This window comes from Lagenorhynchus albirostris, chromosome 5 (genome assembly GCF_949774975.1).
Source record: "Lagenorhynchus albirostris chromosome 5, mLagAlb1.1, whole genome shotgun sequence".
NCBI classification, from domain to species: domain Eukaryota; kingdom Metazoa; phylum Chordata; class Mammalia; order Artiodactyla; family Delphinidae; genus Lagenorhynchus; species Lagenorhynchus albirostris.
Genome location: NC_083099.1, coordinates 80,246,492 through 80,271,072, shown reverse-complemented (window position 1 = coordinate 80,271,072; position 24,581 = coordinate 80,246,492). Strand labels below are relative to the sequence as shown.

General features: G+C 40.8%; 1 protein-coding gene across 6 annotated transcripts; it reads left to right on the top strand.

The window, feature by feature from the left end:
• The first annotated feature begins 920 nt into the window (after positions 1 to 920).
• Positions 921 to 24,299, top strand: POGLUT1 (protein O-glucosyltransferase 1). Of its 6 annotated transcripts, none has more exons than XM_060150556.1 (12): positions 930 to 1,013; positions 1,891 to 1,944; positions 3,056 to 3,199; positions 8,424 to 8,559; positions 10,788 to 10,909; positions 15,367 to 15,426; positions 16,858 to 16,957; positions 18,664 to 18,722; positions 19,775 to 19,942; positions 20,679 to 20,735; positions 21,179 to 21,404; positions 23,956 to 24,299. In XM_060150556.1, exons 1-11 carry the CDS (start codon positions 1,006 to 1,008, stop codon positions 21,333 to 21,335), a joined length of 1,065 nt encoding a protein of 354 aa, XP_060006539.1. In that variant the 5' UTR covers positions 930 to 1,005; the 3' UTR covers positions 21,336 to 21,404; positions 23,956 to 24,299. The 6 variants fall into 6 exon arrangements, with proteins under 6 accessions (XP_060006541.1, XP_060006540.1, XP_060006542.1 ...); XM_060150553.1 differs by having other exon boundaries at positions 931 to 1,090; positions 1,854 to 1,944; XM_060150559.1 differs by lacking the exon at positions 8,424 to 8,559 and having other exon boundaries at positions 927 to 1,090; positions 1,854 to 1,944; positions 10,788 to 10,904.
• The last annotated feature ends 282 nt before the right edge of the window (positions 24,300 to 24,581 follow it).

Sequence of the window (24,581 nt, the reverse complement as noted above, 5' to 3'; positions counted from 1 at the left end):
GCCTGCACACCCCAAGAAGAGTAGCCCCAGCTCGTGGCAACTAGAGGAAATCCGCGTGCAGCAACGAAGACGCAACGCAGCCAAAAATAAATAAATAAATTTATTTTTTTAAAAAAAAGTATGCCCAAAGTCCAGAGACAGCATGCAAGACACGGTACTAAGCTCTGTGGGTTGTGGTGTCAATCCCAAGAAAATCTTCACAGAGAGCTTGGGGTTTAAAGACAAGACTGCAAGAACGAATAAGCCGTTTCATTTACACTTTCCTTTATATAACATATATAGCTGTATACCTACACTGAACAGCAAAATGTTGACCACTGTTTTTTTCCCTGAGTCACCCCAACTGTTATAAACTGCTATTACAAAGAGATGTGTGCTATATACTATTTGCAACCCTTTGGGGTCTAACAGTACTGTACACATTCAGCAGCTCAACAAATCTATGCTATTTAGTAAGAAGCAGTTCGAGGTTGTGGAAGAACTTCTAGCCTAGCTTGTGCCGGTAACTGTGAATCTGTGGGCGAAAAACATATCCTCTCTGGCCTTCAGTTTTCTGGCTGCAGAGAATAAGATGTTTTCAAGATGTTATAGGAATGTAAGAGACAAATATTACACATATTTTTCCCTGGGGGTGCCATTTATTCATTCTCTCCTGGGATCCGATTTCACCTGAGAGCGCGCGCGAGACAGAGGGAGAGAGCGAGCTATATATGTGGATATGTGGATAGCTCGGCTCTAAACAAACGAGCAGGTCAGCTACAGCCACCCCGCACCGCACTGTGGTTAGCTGCGCCGTGGGTGCCCAGCTTCCCCGCGCCGCCTTCCCAGGGACACTTTGCGGCTGGCCGGGCTCGGGACCAGGATCCGGAGGCAGAGCTGAGCGCAGCAGTCTCACGGCGGGGCGGCCCTCCGCCCACGTGGTGCGGCTCCACGGCCATCTTTGTGCGGGGCTGCGCTTCCGCCCGCTCGCGCTGCACCCTGGACCTGGCAGTGGGAGGGCTGGCGATGGAGCGGTGGGTGCGCTCCCAGCTTCGGTTGTGGCTGCTGTTGCTACTCCTGCCCCCGGTGCCGGGCTGCCAGAAGGAGTCAGGTGGGCTCCGGACAGGGCCGAGCCCACCGCTGGGGCTCGGAGTCTGGCCCGGTCCCGAGGCGCTCTCCCGCGCCCCTCGCTCCCCGTTGCGGCCGGCGCCACGCTCGTGCTGTGGCCGCTGCGGGGCAGAGCTGGGCAGGGGGCACGGGGGCACCTCGGAGCGGAGAGTGCGTTTAGGTGTCTGGTAGTGCTTCTCCTGCCCAGGACCCTGGAGAGTAACCCATCCTCCGGAATTGAGTGATAGAGGGGAGGGGACGGCCATGCCCCTGTTTACCCACAGCGGGTATGGCCCACGCTCGGCTACCCCGCACCTCCCTAACACACTGGGGGATAATTCGTGTGTGTGTGTGTGTGTGTGTGTGTGTGTGTGTGTGTGTGTAGTGTTCTTAGTCCATTGCCAGAAGAGATGAAGGGAAGGTTAATAATGCCTGGGGCTTTTAATCGATCCTCTTTGTGGAGCTCAGTTTGATTAGTAAAAGTTGAGAATCCGTGTCACCAGTTTATCCATAACCTTCTGAGTGTCAGACATTAAGCGTGGAATTTTTCCCATTTCTTGGATACCTGGCAGCCCGAGTAAAGGGGCAGACTTGACCTGAGTGCAGGAGAACTGTAGAATGAATCCTTCCTGGAGGTTCATTTCCACCAGTGGGATGAGAAGAGGGTGTCTAAAAGTTTTGACCTTCTGTTGGTTCTGCCTGCTTGCTGCTAGTCAATAAGAGTGCTCAGGAGTATTTTGTTAACTTTGTTACTTCACTCTTTGAAGGTTCAAAATGGAAAGTATTTATTGACCAAATTAACAGGGCTTTGGAGATTTATGAACCATGTTCAAGTCAAAACTGCAGCTGCTACCATGGGTGAGTTCTTTTCTTTGACGTGTCTTTAAGAATTTAGATCTTGTCAGGAGGAAATTCCCTAAAATCCCCAAGAGACCTTGGTTGCAGTGGTCGGAGAGCCAAGCATGTTTTGAGAGCAGACAGGGTCCTTGTGGTGGTTTTCTTATATTTCTGGGGGATAAAAATACCCTGGGAGAGGAGAGGCCCAGGTGCCTGTTAACTCGTTGTGGGAATTAGTACATGTACTTGTCTGCTTTCTCCCCTGGACTGAAAGCTTCTTGAGGTCAAGACCTATGTCTTATATTCACTGTCATATTCCCGGTGCTGGCTCTCAGTAAGTACTCAATAAATACTGTTGAAGGAATGAACATATATTTAAATGAATCGAATCATAAGTTTCTTGTTGGTTATCTTTAATGTATGCAAATTAGGGCTGGAGTGTATTATGGTCCTTTGAAATCAGCCTTGGGTTCTAGTCCCAGATCCAAGTCCCAGATCCGAGACACTTCACTTCTCTAGATTTCAGATTCCTCATCAGCTAAATAACAGGGTCCTTTAACTCCACATTATGTTATTCTGTGATTCCTCAAAAAATTCACCTGATGTGTGTGATACTTACTGAAAACTTGCTATGTATTGAACTTCAAAAGGGGTTCAAAATAGTGTAATTTCTGGTTACTCCTGTCAGTCATACATACTGCTAGAGTATGCAGGGTGGTAGGGGCCAAACAGACTAGAACATGGGACTCAAACAGTGTCAGGCTGTAAGGCATAAACCATACCTTCTGTGAGATTCAAAGAAGGGGAGGTCAGTGGGACTGCAGTGACTGGGAGGACGTGGGTGTGGCATGAGCAGTGAAGGAGGAATATGCATCAGGCCAAGGAGGGGCAATCCAGATGGAGGGAGGTAGAAGAGATATTGACTTGCTTTTTCTTTTTTGTGGTTTTGTTGTTGTTGATATTTTAGATCGCCTAAGGTGCTTCCAGGAAAGAGGTTGCTCATTCCTGCCCTCTATTCTTTCCCATAGCTTACATGTTCTCTAATACTAAGCCTAGACCCACAGATACGAAGTAGGTGGAATGGTATTATTCTCTTGGCCTGCCTTCCCTGATGATTCCCATTCTTTCCCAGTGTCATAGAAGAGGATCTGACCCCTTTCCGAGGAGGTATCTCCAGGAAGATGATGGCGGAGGTAGTGAGACGGAAGCTAGGGACCCACTATCAGATCATTAAGAACAGATTATACCGAGAAAATGACTGCATGTTCCCCTCAAGGTAAGAGCTATGAGGTACATATATCTTCTGATCTTATTGCATAAGGGCTTACTTGATACTACTCTTATAGAGAGTCCAATGAAAGGGACTTACAGGTAAACCCTTCCTCACATTTCAGAAGGACTACAAAATAGTGACAAACTCTTCTGCTTGCCTGGGAATTTTTCTTGCCAACCTCTCTTCTCCTCTCTCCTATATCAAAGCCTGTCTCCTCTCTCTTTGTAAGGCTGAGGCACATCACTGATTGTACTGGCTGTGACTCTGCCCTTTCTCCTTCCCCAGATATAGTAGCTGCAGGACACAGGCTGATGAGACCTAGCATGAGTGAGCTGGGCTGAAGGAGGAGAAGAAGCGTTGACTGACTGTCAGGGGCCAACTACTATTCTAGATACCAAGTATTCAAAGGAAGGTGGTGGAAAAGCAAGAGAAATAACTGGTGCTGCAGATTACGCAGGCTCCACTGGCCAGGACTTCAGGTGTGAGAGCTGAAGTTACATATCAGTGGGCTGAGAGCTGGCGGGGAGCAGGGAGGGTCACAGACTAAGCCTGGAAGTTGGCGTTAGGCAGCATTATGTACAACAAGTGATAAACCTTCCTCTTAGGAGTCTTTTTTTTTTTTTTTCCGGCCCTGCCACTCGGCTGACCAGGGATCAAACCCGGGGCCTCGGCAGTGAGAGCACAGAGTCCTAACCACTGGACCACCAGGGAATTCCCAGGAGTCTTTAAAAAAAACAAAACAAAACCTCTACTCTTTATAAAATTACAAAGTACAAAACCCAGAAGGCAGGATATTCCCTTACTAAGATCTTTTTTCTAAATGATGTTATGTCATTACAAGTAAAATAAATAAGCAGTATTGTAAAAAACATGCATCCATTTGGTCATAAGGATTTATATTATTTGTTCATAATAACAACTTTATTATGAATTAGTATACTTTCACTGTAATGTAAAATATGTAAAAACAAGGACAATAACAACAAAATAAAGATGATTTAATATCCCACACTCTGAGGTAATCATAATTTTGGTTATCAAGTGTCAGGGGCAAATAAGGTGGTAGTGGGGAAAATCACTGAGGTATTTTAAATAGACATTTGTTTCATTACTTGGAACAATAATAGAGACTTTAACTACAAATTATGAGCATAGAGGAATTTGTAATTTCTACAAATGAGAAAAAAAATGTGAATATAGACATTGTTGGACTTTGAAAGTCCCTTGTTGGACTTTAATAGTTAGCTGAACAGTCTCCAGATCAAATTAAGTAGCACTCTCAAAGTTTCTGAAAGGCACATGGCTCTTATTCCAGACCCCAGAGCTTTTTGGTCAGAATCATGAGCTCTTAGAAATATTAAGAGAGCACAGGACCTTTCACTGACAATGAAAGGTCCTAATGTGTTGAAAGTTCCCTATTCCAACGATTAATACATATACAACTAAGGAAAATAGAGTTAAACAAAAGAGAAATAAAACGAAATATTCAGAACCAGTGTCCTTAATGAAATGGACACAGTTGTGTAATATCTCAGACTCTCATCTGGCCAAAAGAAGTATCTTTCTAGGTCTAGATACTTTTACTTCACCCAGGTTGAGAAACATCTATGACATTTAAAGTATTCAGTTCTGAACAAAAGAAAATGTAAACTCAGCCTTTCAAGGATGAGCTGAAAGATTTTGCTGAGGAACTGGAGCACCGTCTAATTAACACCGGAGGGAGTTCCCTGGTGGCCTAGTGGTTAGGATTCTGGGCTTTCACTGCCAGGGCCTGGGTTCAATTCCTGGTCGGGGAACTGAGATCCCGCCAGCCATGTGGCGTGGCAAAAAACCCCCCAAAAAACCAGAAATAAACAAAAAAAAATACGGGAGTCACATCATTTCAAAGGTAGAGAATAACAGTATTATTTAAATAATAGCTTTAGTGAAGTATGGTTGACATAAACTGCACATATTTAAAGTGTACAATTTGATAAGTATATATATAACCAAAATAACATATCTGTCACTACCAAAAGTTGCCTTGTGCCTCTTTGCAGTCCCTCTCTCCCCCTTTCCCGGCCATGCCTTCCTTCCACCCCCGTCCTCAAGCATCCACTGATCTGCTTTCTCTCATTATAGCTTATTTCCTAGAGTGTTATATAAATAGAATTGTACCGTATGTGAGAGAGTGCTATTTTAAAAGCTGAATGGGAAAGAAAATAAATGTTTCAGCTGTTACATGTAAATGTACTGCAGTAATACATTTTTTAAAAAACTTTTTAACGAGTAATTTTTTTCAGTATCAAAGGAGTGTTACATGGATAAACAACAAGGTCCTACCGTATAGCACAGGAAACTATATTCAATATCTTGTGATGAACCATAATGGAAATGAATATAAAAGAAGAGTTTATATATGTGTGTAACTGAGTCACTTTGCTGCTGCACAGTAGAGATTGGCACAGCATTGTAAATCAACTATACTTAAGTAAAAAAATTAATATTGGGTCTTTGGATATATGAATAGGGTGTATCTTTCCATTTACTTACATCTTTAATTACTCTCTCCATTGTTTCATAGATTTTAGTATGTAGGTCTTGAATGTCTCTTGTCAAAATAATCACAGGGTATTACATATTTTTGATGTTATTGTAAATAGTACTTTATTAATTTCATTTTCTATGTGGCCATTGTTAGTATATAAAATATGCTACATTTCTAAATTCATTTACTAGCTGTAATAGGTTTTGACTAGATTACTTAAAATTTTCTACATAGATGATCATGGATCTACAAATAAAGTCAGTTTAAAATTTTCTCTTCCTATTATATATCTTTAATATTCTTCTTGCTTTATTGCATCTGCTCGTATTTCCAGTAAAGTGTTCAAAAGAAAAGAGAAAAAAGGAGTGTTACATGCACATGGTAAAATATTTGGATAACTCAAAAGTATGTACAATGAAAAGGAAGTTTCTCTACCACCGTACACCCCCCTCCACCAGACCACTAGTCCCTGAGTCCTTCTCTCAAGAGACAACTACAATTACCAGTTTCTTTTACAGCCTGCCAGAAATAATCTCTGCATATACAATTATCTAGATTCATCAACAAACTAGAACATGCTATATCTTCTGTTCTGCAACTTACTTTTCCTTTCCTTGTAACGGTAGATTTTGAAATTTTTCCATAGGAGTACATGGAGAACTCTTTCATAGCTGCATAAAAACCCATTGTATGGATTTCTTTATTGAGTCCTCTATCAATGGACACTTAAATTTTTCCCCACCACTCCCCTTTAATTTTTTTTTTTTTCTTTTGGCTGTGTTGGGTCTTCATTGATGTGCATGGACTTCTTCTAGTTGGAGTGAGCGGGGGCTACTTTTCATTGCGGTGCATGGGCTTCTCACTGCGGTGGCTTCTCTTGTTGCGGAACACAGGCTCTAGGTGCGCAGGCTTCAGTAGTTGCAGCACACAGGCTCAGTGGTTGCGACACGCGGGCCCTAGAGCACGTGAGCTTCAGTAGTTGTGGTGCTTGGGCTCGGTAGTTGAGGTGCGCAGGCTCAGTAGTTGTGGCTCATGGGCTCTAGAGCGCAGGCTCAGTAGTCATGGTGCATGGGCTTAGTTACTCCACCGGCATGTGGAATCTTCCCGGACCAGGGCTTGAACCGGTGTCCCCTGCATTGGCAGGTGGATTCTTAACTGCTGCACCACCAGGGAGGTCCTCCCCTTTCACTTTTGACTAATGTAAACAATGATGCAGTAAACATCCTTGAAATTAGACCTTTGAACACTCATGTGAATACATCTGCAGGCTAAACTCCTAAGAGTAAAATTAATTGGCCAATTAATGTGTTTTTAAAATCTTGATAAATAGAACCAAATATCCTCCAAAGAGGTTGTGCCTGTTTACACTTTCACCAGCCTTGTATCATGTGCTCAGAATAGACCTCACACTCTCACTATGTATTATCAGACTCTTTGATCTTTGACAATCTGATTGATGAAAACTGGCATCTAGCTTCACTAGATTTTTTCTTTTGTCATGGTGATACTTAATTTTTTTATTGAAATATACTTGACATATAACATTGTGTAAATTTAAGATGTACAACATGTTAATCTGATACATTTATTTTCATATGATTGCTATTGTGATAATTAGCACCTCTATCATGTTACATAATTATTCTCTTTTATGGGAATGATTAAGTTCTAGTCTCTTAGCAAGTTTGGTAATTATAATACCATTTTGTTGTCTATACTCAGTACACTGTGTATTAGATCTCTAGGGCTTATTTACTGCTTATTGTAAGTTTGTACCCTTAAACAACATCTGTCCTTTCCCCCTATTCCCCAGCCTCTGTTAAGCACTTTCTCTGTTTTTATAAGTTTGGCTTTGGGGGCATTTCCTTATAGTAGTACAGTTGACCATCTTTTCTTATGTTTATGAACTATTGATATTTTTTGTAGTTATCACCCTGTGTATAAATCAATATTTTAAATCAGTCATTTTCATGCTGCCAGAAAATTTTGGTTAGGCCTTGGAATGTTGCCCCCTAGTATAGTGCTGGTCAGGACCTCAAAGGATGGGGAAGAAAAGTTAGCTGTCAGTGTATACTCACTTTTTTTCCAGAAATCCTCTGAGAATTCCCAGGAAGTCTATTCTGAAAGCAATATTACAGTCTTTGTGATTATATACATGGCACTCTTTCTGGCTTGCAAAACTGATTTTAATAGTGTTCTGTATTCAGGTTGAAGGTAATGAAAAGTTTCCTATCCTTCCTCATAAACTATCAGACTTAGTTATGGTGGAAATAAAAATAATGTCTTTGTGAGATGCAAAGCCCAAGGGACACAATTAGAAAATCAGCTTTTCCAGTTCCTATCAAAATTTGTATCTTGCTTACTAATTAAACTGTTCCGTGTAGGAGAAATAAAGAAATGCTGGGAATGAAAAGAGGAGAGGAAATGGTGGGAGTAGCAATAACACTCCCTTCAAACTTAGGATGATCTAGTCGGAAAATTTTATTAAGTATTGTAAGCTGGAGCAGCTTAGCCAGAAAAGGTAACTGGCACCATATGGAAGAGTGGAGTAGTCCTTTCAGGAGCATTGCTCTCAGGACACTTTGCAGGAGGCTGATTATCTGAACACTGGCTTGTCTTACTTTGAAAGTGTAAGCGGGACCCTGCCTTGTCCAAGAGCAGGCACTGCTCTGGTGAAGTTGTGGTATTTCTGGTTGACAGGTGTAGTGGTGTTGAACACTTTATTTTGGAAGTTATTGGGCGCCTCCCTGACATGGAGATGGTGATCAATGTACGAGATTATCCTCAGGTTCCTAAATGGATGGAGCCTGCCATTCCAGTCTTCTCCTTCAGTAAGGTAAGTATAGGAAGAGCCATATGAGGGGATGGAGGGTGGTCCTCTAGCATATAAGCAGGAGATAACTGTGGCAGAGTCTGATGGGTGATGGTGAGGATGAGGCCTGAGGTCCAAAAGTGGGTCTGTGTCCCTGTTAGCTTCACAGTCATTGAACGATAAGACTGAGCAGATGGGGTTGAGGACCCATAAGTGATGTGAGTAAGGTTGCTTGTGTCTATAGGGCTAGGGATGGAGGGTAGGGAATGAGAGAGGCCTGAGGAACCTCTAGGACATTGGAGGTGGCATTCAGAGATCCTACAGAGCATGGGAGAGAGTGGCCCAAGAAAACTCATGGGCTTGAAGTTAGGGAAAGCCTGCATTCAAAGAAAAGATTTGCTGAGCTTCTACACTGTATGTATCAACCATAGTATTAGGTATCGTCTGTCCGGCCACTGTAGCCCAGGGTCCCAGCCTGGCTAACAGTGAGACTGAAGGTGCTAGATAACTTCACACAGTTTGCACCCCAGCAATGCAGTGAGGGGATATGCCGGCGATACCCGAGAGGGATATGTGAGGGGGTGATCTTTGGATCTAATTATGGAGAGATAGGAGTACTAGGACACACTTGTGGGCTTGGGGAACTTGGGACAGTGAATATCTTAGTGCTCAGGTTCTTGTAAATGGTGTATTAGCAGGAATGGGCCTTCATTCCCTAGAGACTAAATATGAAAGCATTTGGGGGCAGGGATGGGGGGAGGCTAGAAGAGAGTGGATGGGAGATTCTATAGGAGAAGAGTGGGTTTAAGAAAACCCTCTGAACTTTGAGAAAATAACTCCATTTCTGATTTGGTGTCTCCAAAGCAGAGGAACTTTTTATCCCCACTTTTTCTTTATCACAGTTTACTTTCTCTCTAGACTTGTTTATTTCCTGTGTTGCAAGTGGGCTGAGGCCACATTTGTGTTGCATTTCCCATGGTTTAGCCTCATTTCTCAAAAGTGCTTGGTCCCGTTATTTCTCATGAAGCCCTCTCAGAAGAACAGATAGAGGCTCCCATGTAAGTCAGTAAGGACTTTGTGTTTATTACTTATCTGTTTTTTCTGTGGATAATAAGTATGACCATCAGTATACTAACTTTCCTTTCATCTTTAATCCCCTCCCTTTTTTTTTCTGAACCAGTGACTCTTAGTTTGCGAGGGAGGGATTTTAGTCTGTCAGCTTTATAATAAATGTGCAGTTTCTTTTGAGCAGCTGTTACGCCTGAGGTGCTTGATAAATCACGTACCATTTTTTAAATATTTGAAAGAAGACAAACAGCATATTGCATATGTAATTCCAATGGAAGAAACAATAGAATTAGAGGCTTATCAGTGACCAGAATTTTAAGAGAAGTTACCATGTAAAGGGAACAAATGGCTTCAAACTTTTTTCAAAAGATGTGGGATAACACCCCTCCCCCCGCATTCTGCCCATCACTACTTTTGACCCTGATCAAAAAAGAAAAATAACCAAAAAATAACTCACAATTTATTGACCAACCAATGTGAGCTCAGCAGTGCCACAGTAATAGGTAATACTAACACTTACTGAGTGTTTACTTTGTGTCAGACACTGTTCTAAGTTTTTTACATGTACTAACTCATTTAATATTCAAAACAAGCCTATTAGATAGATAATATTATTGATATTATTATTTATCCAGTTATAAACGTAAGGAGACTGAAGCATAGAAAGATTAAGTAACTTGCCTAGAGTTGGAAAGAGGTGGAGTCAGATGATCTTTCTCAAGAGCCCACACTCTCAACTATTGCACTATGTTTCCTAATTCTTGCTCCAAAAAGACCTATCTAGGAAATAACTAAGAACTGGTAAGATAGTATACACTCCAAGTGTAATATCAGTTAAAAGATGAGACAGCTATGTGATCATTCAGAATTGGGTATATTATTTCCCTAAACTAAAAACTCCAACAGTGTATGTCCTCAAGAAAAACAGAACTTTGGGGAACTGGAAAAGTTGACCTTTAGTGTGATTTCGTATTCTGGGGTTCAGTCAGCCCACGAATTTTAACCCATGGCCATTTTTGCCTTTTAGCATCTAGAGTCTAGACTTTGAAGACTAGGGAAAATATATCTTTGACAATATAACACTGGGGCAAGGCCTTTTGCAGATCCCGTGGCATGAATGCAGTTTGCTGCTTCTTCTTCTGCTCTGAGACTGACTTAGAATAACCTCTCTGTTTCCATTGAAGACATCAGAGTACCATGATATCATGTATCCTGCTTGGACATTTTGGGAAGGAGGACCCGCTGTTTGGCCAATATATCCTACCGGTCTTGGACGGTGGGACCTCTTCAGAGAAGACCTGGTAAGGTAGGTCCTTTAGAGAGGTTTTATTTATCCCTCTTTGTGGGTCGTCTTGAAGTAAACAGTAAAGTATAAACAATTAATTTTGTTTAAAAGGACTTTTTTTTTAAGGACTAACTTTTAAGCTAAAAATGAAAGACAAAAAACTATAGCATAAGCAATTTTGTATGTGTATAAAAATATTTACATATCCATAGAAAAAGAGCAAAAGAACCTACCCTAAAGTGTCAGCAATGCTTCTGTGGGAGGGATTCTAGAAGCCTCTTCTTCTTGAAAGTTTTCTGTACTGTTAAGTTTCTCTAAATAAGAGTGAGTTACTTTCATAAGTAGGAAAAAATGAATGACCATACTGTGGGGAAGGATAGAAAATTACTTGGAAGCACATAAATGTACTTTGTAATTAAGAGCTAAGTCCTTCAGGCAGGGATGGTGTGGGTATAAATGTCCCATAGATATCTCAAGTACAAGCCAAATACTCTCTAATTCACGATTGAAACCTGCCTTGGCCTGTTGACTGTACCCCGCCATTATTTCAGAATTTAGATTGTCCAGGTCATCAAGCTGTAGGTACTTCTTACCTAGCTACATTTTACATGAGTCATTCCAACAACATTGGTACCTAATGAGCAAACTTCTAAAAACACACCTTTCTAGGTATTCTCTCAGATGTAGGGAAAGCAGTAGTTTAATTCAACTTCATTTCCACAGATATCTATCACCTGTACTAAGTGTGGCTGGAGATTTAAATGAGATGAAGAGAAAGTCCCTTCTCTGGAGAAGCATATAAGGCCGCAGTCCTCAGTGGCAGCTAGAGCCACTGGGTAAAGAAACAAGTTTATTATTCAGTAGGTATAATTAGGAAGTTATTTTTTAAGATAACTTGGTCTCATACTTCATAGAACTGGACCTGGAAATTGTTCTTGTCCAACTGTTTATTTCAGGGATGAGGGAATTCAGGCTCAGAGAGGTTAAGTGACTTGGTCAAGGAACCAATTTAGGCCTGAAGTCTAGGTTTCCAAGTGCATTATTCTCTCCACTTGACTACTTAATATTTCCTATGTTCTCCAGACATTGAGACCATCATTTCTTACTTAGCATTTCATTTTGAACATAATTTTGAGAGAGGGAAAAATAAAAATGTCTTAAACCTTTTTTTCTCCAAGTTATTCCTGACTTTAGTTTTCTAATCCTTTTTTTATTTTTTCAGGTTCTTGCAAATACCCTTTTCACACTCTTCTTTTTGTAGCTCTTTTCCCACCTGCTGTACATCTATTTTGTTTTTAAAATCATTTTAAAAACAATTTTTTTCTGAATATGAAACCTTTACATGCTCATAAAAATTTATAAATGTATCCAACTTAGGCAACTTTTTCCCCGCTTATTGGTGTCTTAGAAATCTTTCCATGTCAGTACATATGAAATGACCTCATTATTTTAAACAGTTGCATGGTATTCCATCGGATAATAATTTAATTTATTGTGTCCTTTGATGGACATGTAGGCTGCATGTGTAATATATGCATAATTTCTTGTTTTCTGGACTATTTGAGAATATGTTGCATACCTTATGACCCTGTACCCCTTAATACTTCCGTGCATATTTCCTAAGAGCAAGAGTGTTCTCTTTTATAACCACATTGCAATTGTCAATTAGAGGAAACAATATTAATTTAATACTTAGTGGTCCCAATAATGTCCCATAAGGCACATTCCCCCTCCAGTACAGGAGCTAATCCAGCATCATGTGTTGTATTTAGTCCTCATGTCTCTTTAATCTTTAATCTGCAGTAGCTCTTCAGTCTGTCTTTCTCTTTCGTGACTCTGACATTTTGAAGAATACAGGCCACTGAACATTTTTGATACAATGACACTGAACATTTTTAATAGAATGCTCTTCAGATTGGTTTTGTCTATTTCCTCATGATTAGATTCAGTTTATGCACTGCTGGCTCAGATACTTACATAAATGATTTTGTGTGTATCCACCTCTCGTTAGAGATGTTAATTTTGATCACCTGGTCAAGGTGTTATATCAGGTTCCTCTACTGTGTAGTTACCGCCCTTGTAAACTAATAAGCAATTTTTAGGGAGATAGCATATGTTTTAAAATCTAATCTTAAGTGAATTTGTTTTTCTTTTGATACCTTCCCCTTTTATTCTTCAGTTGAATCTATTCATGATTATAGAATTGCAATTTTATTTTTCAGAGCCCTCCGTTCAGAATCTCTAGCCCCATGATTTCATTTCTCACCTTTAAACTTCAGTAATCTACTTGCTTATCTACACTGATGTCTGCCTGGCATTTTCCTATTTTTATAAACTTTTGGGAGTTTGTCCCCATTGACTTACTTTTCACTCTGTGGAAGAATTCAGTGTCCCTGTGCATTTAAAGAATTCACTCTATGGTCAGTGGAGGGGTGGGGTTATAAAAGAGGGCTGGGGCAGCACCAAGCTGTGGTGGCCGCTGTTAGTGCTTGCCGGGAGACATGGGTCATTTGAGGGGTGGGTAGGTGGGTAGGAAGAATGAGGGAGAGAGAAAACAGAGATGATACTTGGTTCAAGTCTGTGTCTGCGGCTTTCCCCAGGGACCAAGGAAGTTTATGCTCAAAATTTCAGTATAAATTGATGCATTTTTTGTTGGGTAATTTGGCAGTATATATGAAAATGTAAAATGTTTATATCCTTTGACCCAGCAATTTTACTTCAAGAATTTATCCTAAGAAGATAATTAGACAAGCATGCAAAGATGTGTGTACAAGGATATTCACTTCAGTGTTGTTTCTTAAAGAAAAAAGTTTAAAACTACCTGAAAGCCCACCAGTAAGGAATTAAGTGAATTACGACATGGTTATAAAATGGAATACTGTGCATGAATGGAAAGTAAAGGTAGCATAGGACTTAAAAACAGGGACTCTGGGTTCAAACCCTGGCTCTTATTAGCTGTGTGACTCTAGACAAATTGCTTAACCTCTCAAGGGCCTCAACTATAAAGTAGGGTTAATGAAACCTACCTTGTAAGGTCATGAGAATGAGTTTATATTTATATAGCACTTAGAACACTGCCTGGAACATGGTAAGTGCTATATAGGTGTTGGCTCTTATTATTATCTATAATATGTCCTAATAAGAATGTTAGCTAGCAACATGCATGGTATGATCTCTGTTATATAGAGCAAGGTTTTTCAATCTTGGTACTCTTGATGTTTGGGGCTAGATCATTCTTTGTTGTAGGGGGCTGTCCTATGCATTGTAGGTTTTTTAGCAGTATCCCTGGCCTTTGCTCACTAACGCCAGTAGCAATCCCCTAGTAGTGACAATCAAAAAATATCTTTATATACGGCCAAATGTCCCCTTGGGTAGAAGGGCAAAATCACCCCCAACTGAGAACCACTGATGTGGAGAGACGATTGGAAGGAAATTCTTCACTGAAACATTAAATTGTTAAAAGTAGTTATCTGTAGGTGGGGAGATTCCAGATGAATTTTTTTTACTATTAGAATTTTATATAATGAGTATATACTATTTTTTCATTAAAAATAAAAAAACAAAAAAACCCATTGCTATAGTGTTTATATTTTGGTGGGAGGGAATATGAGACAGAGAAATAGTTGGACTGGAGAATCGGGTAAAGATGATCCAGCAAGAAAGGACTAGAAGATAAGCCAGGAAAATAGGAGCAGTGGTCTCACCTGAGAGAAAATGGGACACTATCTGAATCTGAAAAGTATCTCTACCTGAAAAGTTTATGTTCTAAATCTCTCCATTACAGCAAGTAGCTCACAAATCCCTCATTAACTCCAGTTCAGTCCAACCCCCTCCTTTTTCAGAGGAAGACTCTACACAAACTTCTGTGAAGGGTTCCTACAAAGTAAGTTAAGAATGATGCATCTGTGGACTAGCAGTTTCAGCAAGGAAGGCTGGCTGTGGTAATGGGTACTGAGACCTGAGTTTCAGGGACTTCGTCTTTATGGAGCACTAAGTACAGTTCTGGGGATACCAGGTGCTTTGGAAAATCAGACTAAATCTGATGATAACTCCTGTGCATCTAAAACATGAAGTCAGGAAGTGATTTGTTTCCTTGCCCTTAATTCAGTTTCTGATACTTTCTGCAGTTGTCTTTGCCTGTTAATTTTATCAATAGACTCTAATTAAAGTGGGGAAGAAATCCTCATTGTACTGAATTAAATAGCCCTAAACATGTCACTTAGTTTTGGGAACTTTTCTTTCAATGTTGTTAGCTTATTTACCAAACTGTAGATTTGCAGATATTGCTTGCCAGCATCTCCATAGGAATGAAGTAATAACAAAAGGGAACATAATGTTATTTAGAGCTTTTTCTTTGGAGTAGCCTGGATCAGACTGATTTCACAATGTGAAGATCTCAACTAATCTTCAGAAATGGTTCAAAGGCATCCTTATATAGTTAAGGAAGAAACATAGAAACTAATGAAATCTATTTTTAGGTCAGCAGCACAGTGGCCATGGAAAAAGAAAAATTCCACAGCATATTTCCGAGGATCAAGGTGATTATACTTTCTGACATTTTACAAAAGTATTTTTCCAGTTAATGTGCAAAATATAAGTAATTTTGAGGGTGTGAGGAACCCTAGTTTAAAGAGAAAGCTAAGATAACTAAGAAATAAACATAGAATCACAGAATTTTAGACTAGAGAAGAACTCAAATTATTTGCCCAGATCACTCTAAGTTGAACTGAAATTCCAAGAAGTAAAGTTCATCTGTCCAGTCATTCAACAGATATTTACAAAGTGCCACGAGTGTGATGGGCTTTGACTATATATAATGCTGAACAGAACAATGAGTTGTCCTCTTGCCTGAGAGATTACAGTTTCCTAGGAGTAGCTTATGATCATGCCCACAGTCCCTCTGCCACTTAATGGCAGAGTGGGAACCATCACCAGCTCTTCTGACTGCCTTTTTCATCAGACCATGTGGCTGCCAAATAGTGGTGGAAGCGCAGACTGAGACTGGTGAAAATGGAGAGGGAAGCAGGGAAGGAAGGGAGGAAGAGGGAAAGAAAAAAGGTTGGGGAAGGACCCTGTCCATGTTGTTCAGCTCCATATCCCTGGTGCTAAGAACAGTACCCACCACATAGATGCAGAATGAGTACCTGTTAGACAGATGAATACAAAAGAGAATGTTTAGGGAGAGAGTTTTGCAGTTTTCTCAGAGCATCCTTGTCAGAGGTCACAGCCTCTCTTCACTCGCAGTGGACTTCAGCCCAACAGCAACTGCTTACGCTTCCTTATCAACCTCTCTGGTTCTCAGATCTTCAGATCAGATTCTTAACTTGGGATCCATGTGTGGACTTCAGGAGTTTTAGGGATTCCTTGAAATTATATGGGGATATATGCATTTTTCTAGAGAGGGGGTCCACAGTTCTCATCAGATTCTCAGGGGGTTCATGACCCCTCAAATGTCAAGACCATCTGCTACTAGGACCATAACTAGGACTTTTTCTACATGCAATTTTCAGGTGTTTGAGCCTTTCAGTTTTCTTTTTAATTTAAATATTATACTGGATTTTACAAAGCACACCCCACAAAGGTCACGTAGCCGTTTTGGTGAGTGGTGATTACCTAGTCACACAGCTATGAGTACCAGTGATTAGAGGTTACATGAATCTTCTAAAAGGGAAATAATTCCCTGGGATATGGCTATAGTGCCCAGAACAGCATAATCCTAAAGACTAGAATGCAAGCAAAGAAGGGCCAAATACTCCCCTTCCTTGAAGGGTAAAGTGGAGAACAGCCCAGGACCTCCTAGTTGCTGTAGGATCTAGTATCCCCCTCCTCTTCTATTAAAGTAACCAATGAATTGTCCATCAGTGTGTACAGTCTTTTTCATTGGGTCCGATTACTGCTTCCCTTTCAGAGATTGAGAACAGTATTATGGTGTAGGACACATAGTTTTATGTCATGTGTTTCTTTTATAGGACAAGTCCAGAACGAGATCCTCTCATTCTTCTATCTCGGAAAAGTCCAAAACTTGTTGATGCAGAATACACCAAAAACCAGGCCTGGAAATCTATGAAAGTAATCACCAATCATCTGACTAGAACTACAGCAGTGAACATTCTCACTCAAAGAACGTTGCCACCTGGGTAGAATTTGAGATTAGGTTTCCTCTCAGTGTTGGGATGAATATAGAGAAAGTTCCATGGACTAAAATTAGCATATATGTAAATTATCCTTTTTCAAACTCACATTGCTTTTCTGGCCCATATTATGACATGTATTTTATACAATTTTGAAGGTTTAAACAGAGGTCACAAACTTTTTATGTAAAGGACCAGATGGTAAATGTTTTAGGCCTTGCAGATTCTAGAGTCTGGGTTGTAGTTACTCAGCTCTGCCATTGCAGTGTGAAATCAGCCGTAGACAATATGTAAACGAATGAGCATGGCTGTGTTCCAATGAAACTTTATTTATGGCACTGAAATTTGAATTTCATGTAATTTTCCTGTGTCATCAAATATTCTCTTTTGGATTTTTTTCCAGCCATTTGCAAGGTAAAAATAATCTTAGTTTATGTGTTGTGTACAAAAATAAGCAGTGGGCTGGATCTGGCCTGTGGTCTGTATGTTTGCCAACCCCTGGTTTAAACCAGTGGTTCTCAACCCTGACTATACAATCCAACTAGAGAACTTAAAAATGAATAGAATGAATCAGAATCTTTGGAAATGACATATAAGCATCTTCATTTGTTTAAAACTCCCTTTCACTTTTCATTCTAAGGTGAAAGCAATGACTGGCTTCTTTGGCTTGAAGTCCATCTCTATCCTCTTAACTCTTTCTTGCCTTATTCAAAGAACCTTAAGCCCTAAATGTCCTCATCTGAAATTTCCATATACCATATGAGGATGATATGAGAAAAATGTTTAAACTTCTTGTCATAAAAACTAAGTAAAAACTAAGAAATACTAAGTAAAGCTGCATGTATTTATTATGTGACTGCTTAATTCAAACAGGAGCAAATGCAGTCTAAGAAACTTTGTTAAAAAATAAAAATATGAAAAATGTATCCATTCAGCCCAGCATCTACTATGGGAGGCTGCAAAAGCAAACAAGACTTGTTCCCCTCATCGAGTTTACCCTCTGCTAATGTGGCTGGAATACAGATGGGGGTCTCAAACTCCGATACCCCCAGGGGCTGCACTAGTGAGCAGAAGAGAGTGCTGAAGGTCCGGTCATTGCTGCCCAGGGGAATAGGAGCTCTCTTTGCCAAATCTTCCCTTTTTTTCCCCAAGAAAAGTTGGAAATCTGGGTTTTTGTAAGAAACACCCTACCACCTATAAATGTTGGCAGTAGTTAGAATATTTATTTTTAAATACTTTGTGAGCTCAACAAAATTTGTGTGTGGGCTACACCTCTAAGCCCACCAGCCACCATTTGTAACCTCCTGTGCAGTATGATTTACACAGAGTGAAATGTGCTGCAGGCCATGACCTCTGAGTTCAGGGGATTCACGTGGTTCCAGGGGAGCTTAAACTCTAAAATCAGACAGAACCAGTTGAAACCCAAGCTCTACTACTTAGGGCCATGCGACCCTGAGCAAGTCTCCCAACTTCTCAAAGCCTTGGCTGCTTCATCTATAAAGTGGGATAATCATGCCTCCTGAGTCTGTTTATTATAAGACTTAAATGAGGTCATGTTGATGAAATATTTAGCAATGCTTACTGCACAGTGGTCTTCATAAATGCTCCTACTCCTAGTATTAATAACTTCCTTTTCACTGAAAGGATACCTTGGGAAAGCCAGCTGCTAAGGATGTCCATCTTGTGGATCACTGCAAATACAAGTAAGACTTCCAGAACTCCTGACTCTCCTAGTTTCCCTATTGCTTTTGGAATAGCTTCACTTTGGGTGAGAGTTTTAATACTAGGGTCTAGCCGGGGTTTGTGAAAGTCACATTAATTCACTTAGCTATTATTTTCTTGGAGTCTGTTGTGCACAAGGCTCTGAACTAGGTTCTGTGGGAACTGTGGAGACATGAAATGTGGTCCCTGCTTCCAAAGAGCTTGCGTGCTTGTAATCAAAGGGATGGGATTCCTTCTCTCCACACCCCGCCCAGCCAAGAGCTGAAGTTAGATCAAGTATTTATTAGGTTATTAAAAACAATTTACGGTCCAACCTGAATAAAGCATATGTAACTATTATATTTAAATGCCAGGACTAAGGATTATATGCACATGTAAAACCAGGTCAGGAGGAGGGCAGTGGGGGGATTCAGAGAGATGAATGCTGATTATACTGCACAGTGGGAACTATAGGGTAGAAGCAGCTCTGGTTGGAGACAGGGGTACATGCATGGGAAATGCTGAAAAGAAAATGTTCTTTTCTAAGTTAGCTTGTTTCCAGGGGGCATTTCTTTGAAGATTGATTAGGTATGCCTGGTTGTCTTCTCCAGATTTCATAAGAGGGAATAGGGAACAGGGCATGCCTTTGACCAGGTAGGGTACCCTATGGGAAAACCAAGGCTTTGGGAGGCCATGATGAGTTCAAGACTTTAGGCCTAGAAAAACTTGTAGCAAAGGGTGAGGTGTTGCTTCCATCTGAGCCTTGTATCCGCTGTACCCAGCACCCAGCTGCTGGCCCTATCAGTCTCTCCCTGGAGAAAGTATCCCTTTTATCCCCTCACCCTGATATTCCCAGGAACAACCTCTAACTCCTGGAACAACAAGGAGTTTATAGAAACTTCACAGGGACATGCTGATGTGTCCTTGAAGACTGAAAATGGAAAAAGAAAGGAGAGGGGGTAATGAAAGAAGGGTAAGAGGGAGTAAGAAAAAAAGGTCATATTTGTGGAAGCAGGCATATAGTTTCAAGTATATTTTGCTCTTTCTTTTCCAGGTATCTGTTTAATTTTCGGGGTGTAGCTGCAAGTTTCCGGTTAAAACACCTCTTTCTGTGTGGTTCACTTGTTTTCCATGTCGGTGACGAGTGGCTGGAATTCTTCTATCCACAGCTGAAGCCATGGGTTCACTATATCCCAGTCAAAACAGATCTCTCCAATGTTCAGTAAGCAGCTCTCCAGCAAGCAGAGTTTCCGATGACTCCCGCAATCTGCCTCTAAGTCCCCAGCCATTTAAGACATTTACTCCTGATGACTTTTTCCATTGAAAGCTTTTTATTTTTCATATTTTGTTCTCAAAGATAGTATTGCGTTATTATCCAACTAGGCTGAGTGGGATTTAATTTTTAAAAGTTCTCTAATGCTGATTTAAAATGTAACATTCAGACAGTATGCAGTGAAAAAGTTCTAATCTCTCAAAGACTAGAGATATGGGTATTCAGTTGTGTTACATTGTCAAAAGGACTTTCAGATACAGCATGAAAATTGACCTCAGTGAAACGGAGGCAAGTTTCCTCTCATGGAGGGAGGGGCTAGGATGAGGAATGGAGAGGGCCAGAAATGTAAGCTCAGCGCCCTCTTCTGGGGGCCAGAGCAAGAAACAGGAGGGAAATTTTTTTCTTTACTATTGATTTTTGATGTGTATCATTGAACATTTCTCTATTTTTCCAAATATGTTCCGGAACTACAACATTGTCTTCTGCCTGTGTGTGAGATATTTGTTGCTGCTGTTGTTGTTATTATTTTGTTCCTGTGAGGACCTGTTATCTTTGCTTTAAAAAAGAAATAATTCACCATCCACATATCTAGAGATTAACTATGGACCTCACTCTGTGATCTCTCTGACTTAGTACTAATGAGCTTGGTCTGTATTTCAGAGCCTAATAATTCTTTCCATTTTAGGGAGCTGTTGCAGTTTGTAAAAGCAAATGATGATGTAGCTCAAGAAATTGCTGAAAGGTAAGTTCTGTTCATTTTTCTTTTTCCACTTTACCATCCCCATTTTGCCTGAGCTAATGTCATAAGAATGCTGTTACCATGGTGATACCTGAATTTCAGCCTCATTATACAGAGATGATCAGAATCAAAGCTGTCTTGGGGGAAAACACACATTCACATATGTCCCAAGCCCATACTTTGTAGAGTTAGACTGAAATCTTTGAAGTCATTCAAGTACTGTTTCTGAGGATTGGCTGTTTACATATTTGTTTTTAAGAAAAAAAAAATCATGTCTATTTCCAAATGCATGTGTGTGGATATGATGGCTATAGAGTTGGTTCTGAAGATCAGAGTTAATTTATATAAAGTACTCTGAACAGTGCTTGGCACAGGTAAAAACGCTCAAGTGTAAGCTACTAGTATTATTCAATGGTGTGCTTTATTCTTGTTAATCTTGTCTCTAGGGGAAGCCAGTTTATTCTGAACCACTTGCAGATGGATGACATCACCTGTTACTGGGAGAACCTGTTGACTGAATACTCTAAATTCCTGTCCTATAATGTAACAAGAAGGAAAGGCTATGATCAGATTATTCCCAAAATTTTGAAAACTGAACTCTAGTAGTCATCATTGAGCCATAGTCCTCTCTATGGCAGCAGATCTCAGACATCCTGTGGTGAGAAGCTCACTGTGAGTGTGACACCTATACCTTGGATACTGTTACCAAGCCAAATATCTGGTTTTCCTTATCATGCTGCACCAAGAGCAACTTTCGAGAAAGATCCAAAATATGTTTAATATAGATATGAAGCAGCTCAACACTTTGGCTGAATAAGGACCAGAAATCATGAGATGTGGGTTTTGAACCCGATTCTGCCTTTCATTTTCTTAGGACCAATCACAGCTGGTGCCTCAGATCATCCACATGTGTATGTCCCTCACTTTGGAACTGACTGTGCCCATGGGATGATGCCCTTTGTCTCATTGTTTGGAGTAGAAAGTCAATCCTTTGGAACTAGTACAACTCATCACCACAGTTCTGCAGTTATTCTACACTTGATTTCTGTCGCTATATTTTAATGTAGAAAGCCCTTTAGGGTTTGTGAAAAATACTTGGGGATTATTTCCTAAAAGGTCTAAGGAAGCAGTAGTGTGCCATGCCATGATGTAGGAGATCTCTTTTGTCAAAGCCTAAAGTCTTTGGTACTCAGGAGATTTCTATGAAGCCACGTAGAAGGGGGCCAATTGCATGAGCAATTTTTGCAATTGGATTTCAAGTTCTTTTTGTACCTTCACACCCTTCTTTATGTTCTCTTTCAAAAAGAAGAGATAAAAACCTCTTAATAAATTTAGGAGATGGTCCGTACTTTTTAGAGGAACTGTGCATAAAACAGCATCTCTTCCTCATTCTTCACACGCCCTTAATATTTTTCCTCCTTGAGTTGGCGGTAGTCCATGCTTGCAGGGATCTCAAGGAGTCTTCATGTGTGAAATGGTGTTAAGTTGGGAGTTTAGAACATTCAACTTTAGCACTTACTTATATAGGAGATGTTTGTTTTAGCGCACATCCATGTTGGAGTGCTTCCTTTTCCCTTTTGAAAAAGACATTTGGATAGTAGTTTAATCTCAGGCTGTTCTCCCTAACATAGTTGAAAATGAAGAAAAAATTTTAGATTAAAACCCATATAGTCTGTCCCTGGTGGCACAGTGGTTAAGAATCCGCCTGCCAATGCAGTGGACATGGGTTCAAGCCCTGGTCCAGGAAGATCCCACATGCTGCGGAGTAACTAAGCCCGTGCGCCACAACTCCTGAGCCTGCGCTCTAGGGCCTGTGAGCCACAACTACTGAGCCTGTGTGCCACAGCTACTGAAGCCCACGCACCTAGAGCCTGTGCTCCGCAACAAGAGAAGCCACCACAATGAGAAGCCCACGCACCACAACGAAGAGTAGCCTCCACTCGCCACAATAGAGGAAGCCCGTGCGCAGCAATGAAGACCCAGTGCAACCAAAAATAAATCAATAAAATAAATTTATAAAACAAAAACAAACAAAAAAACCCCATATAGTCTCATGACACAGAACCAGCCTTGTCCCTTAGGCCCAAACTTTCCACAGAGAAATCAGCTGTTTGCCTTTGCCTTTTTTTTTTTTTTTTTTTTTTTTTTTTTTTTTTTTTTGGCGGCATGCGGGCCTCTCACTGTTGCAGCCTCTCCCGTTGCAGAGTACAGGCTCTGGACGCATAGGCTCAGCAGCCATGGCTCACAGGCCCAGCTGCTCCGCAGCATGTGGGATCTTCCCAGACCGGGGCACGAAGCCATGTCCCCTGCATCGGCAGGCGGATTCTCAACCACTGCGCCACCAGGGAAGCCCTGCCTTTGCCTTTTAAGAACTGTTTGGTATTAACTGGTTTCAAAATTAGTAAATGTGAGATTCAGTTATATAAAATCAGGGACTTTATTCCACTTGTGAAACATGTGTTGGGCCTTTTAAACTCCCTTTCACAAAATTGTAAGCCTACGGACCTTCTTAGAGGACCTGCTGGTAAGATCATTGCATAGAATAAGGCAGGTGTTTAAAATTGGATTTTTTTGAGTATTAAAAACTCATGGGAGGGGCTTCCCTGGTGGCGTAGTGGTTGGGAGTGCCTGCCGATGCAGGGAACATGGGTTCGTGCCCCGGTCCAGGAAGATTCCAAGTGCCGCGGAGCGGCTGGGCCCGTGAGCCACGGCCAATGAGCCTGCGCGTCCGGAGCCTGTGCTCCGCAACAGGAGAGGCCACAGCAGTGAGAGGCCCGCGTACCGCAAAAAAAAAAACCAAAAAAAACCTCATGGGGACTGTGTTTTTAGGTGCTATAAGTCTGGCGTTAAGCAGTCCAGATTTGTGAGTTGTACTGTGGTTTTGCCTAATCAATAGGAGGCCCTGGTAGACATTATCATTCCATTTTAATTTTCTTCTCACTAAACTAGGAGCAAAATTTTCTGTCCTTTGGATTAGGAGCTGAAGGTGCATTTCCCTGGGAGTGTTTCCTACTTTGCTTCAAGATCCAGCTCAAGCATCATCTTTCAGAATCCTTGTTTTCATTCCTCTAGGCAGTTAGAGGCTATCATAATACTTTGCTCATGCCTGTATTATATGATATCACATTGCACTGTAGTTATTTGACTGTTTCTCCTACTGTTCTGTGAGCTTCTTCATGGGTGGGAATCATGTTTTACTTACCCTGATTTCTCCATTATCCAGCACAATGCCTCACACAGAAGGATGCACAGAAGAATGTTGGAAGGATGGATGGATGGATGGATGGATGGATGGATGGATGGATGGATGGGGACAGCAGGCTTAACTAAATCCTATTTACAGACTGCCCAGACGTTGACTTCAAGGGGGACTGGACAAGACTGTAAGAATTGGATCAATGCAAATTCTCACCTGCCTTTTGAAGAGTTGATAATAACATCTTTGTATTTAAGTACAGCAAATGTTATTCAGATTTTAGTTATTTGTTTACCTCTGTGTAGATGGTATGAGGATGGTGTGTAATGACATGTAAAATGTATGGTTTTGAAAATAATTTTTATCTCCATAACTTTTGAAGTTGTTGTTGTTGTTTGTTGTTAATACTATCTGGGTCTCAAACTTACCATTTCTTCCTCAGAGAGCTAGAAGCCACACTTTTCTTCAAGGAAAGAAAATAATTCAATTTATTTGAGTGAAGTGGGATACTTGGATAACACAAGTAATGATTTTCCTTTATTTGGGGAGTATCATCTGTGTGATGTTGTCAATGTGCCACCTTATTCTGCTGTTACATCAGGTTTTCCTAACGGAAAAGAAAAGAAACCACCTCTAGCTGGTTTAAGCAAAAG

Excerpts from the sequence above, each read along its gene's own strand:
- POGLUT1 (XM_060150553.1), top strand. The coding sequence starts at position 1,006 with ATGGAGCGGTGGGTGCGCTCCCAGCTTCGGTTGTGGCTGCTGTTGCTA. Across the intron at positions 10,910-15,366 it reads TTCAGAGAAGACCTGGTAAG|GTCAGCAGCACAGTGGCCAT; the intron begins GTAGGTCCTTTA and ends ATCTATTTTTAG. Across the intron at positions 16,958-18,663 it reads AGGCCTGGAAATCTATGAAA|GATACCTTGGGAAAGCCAGC; the intron begins GTAATCACCAAT and ends TTTCACTGAAAG.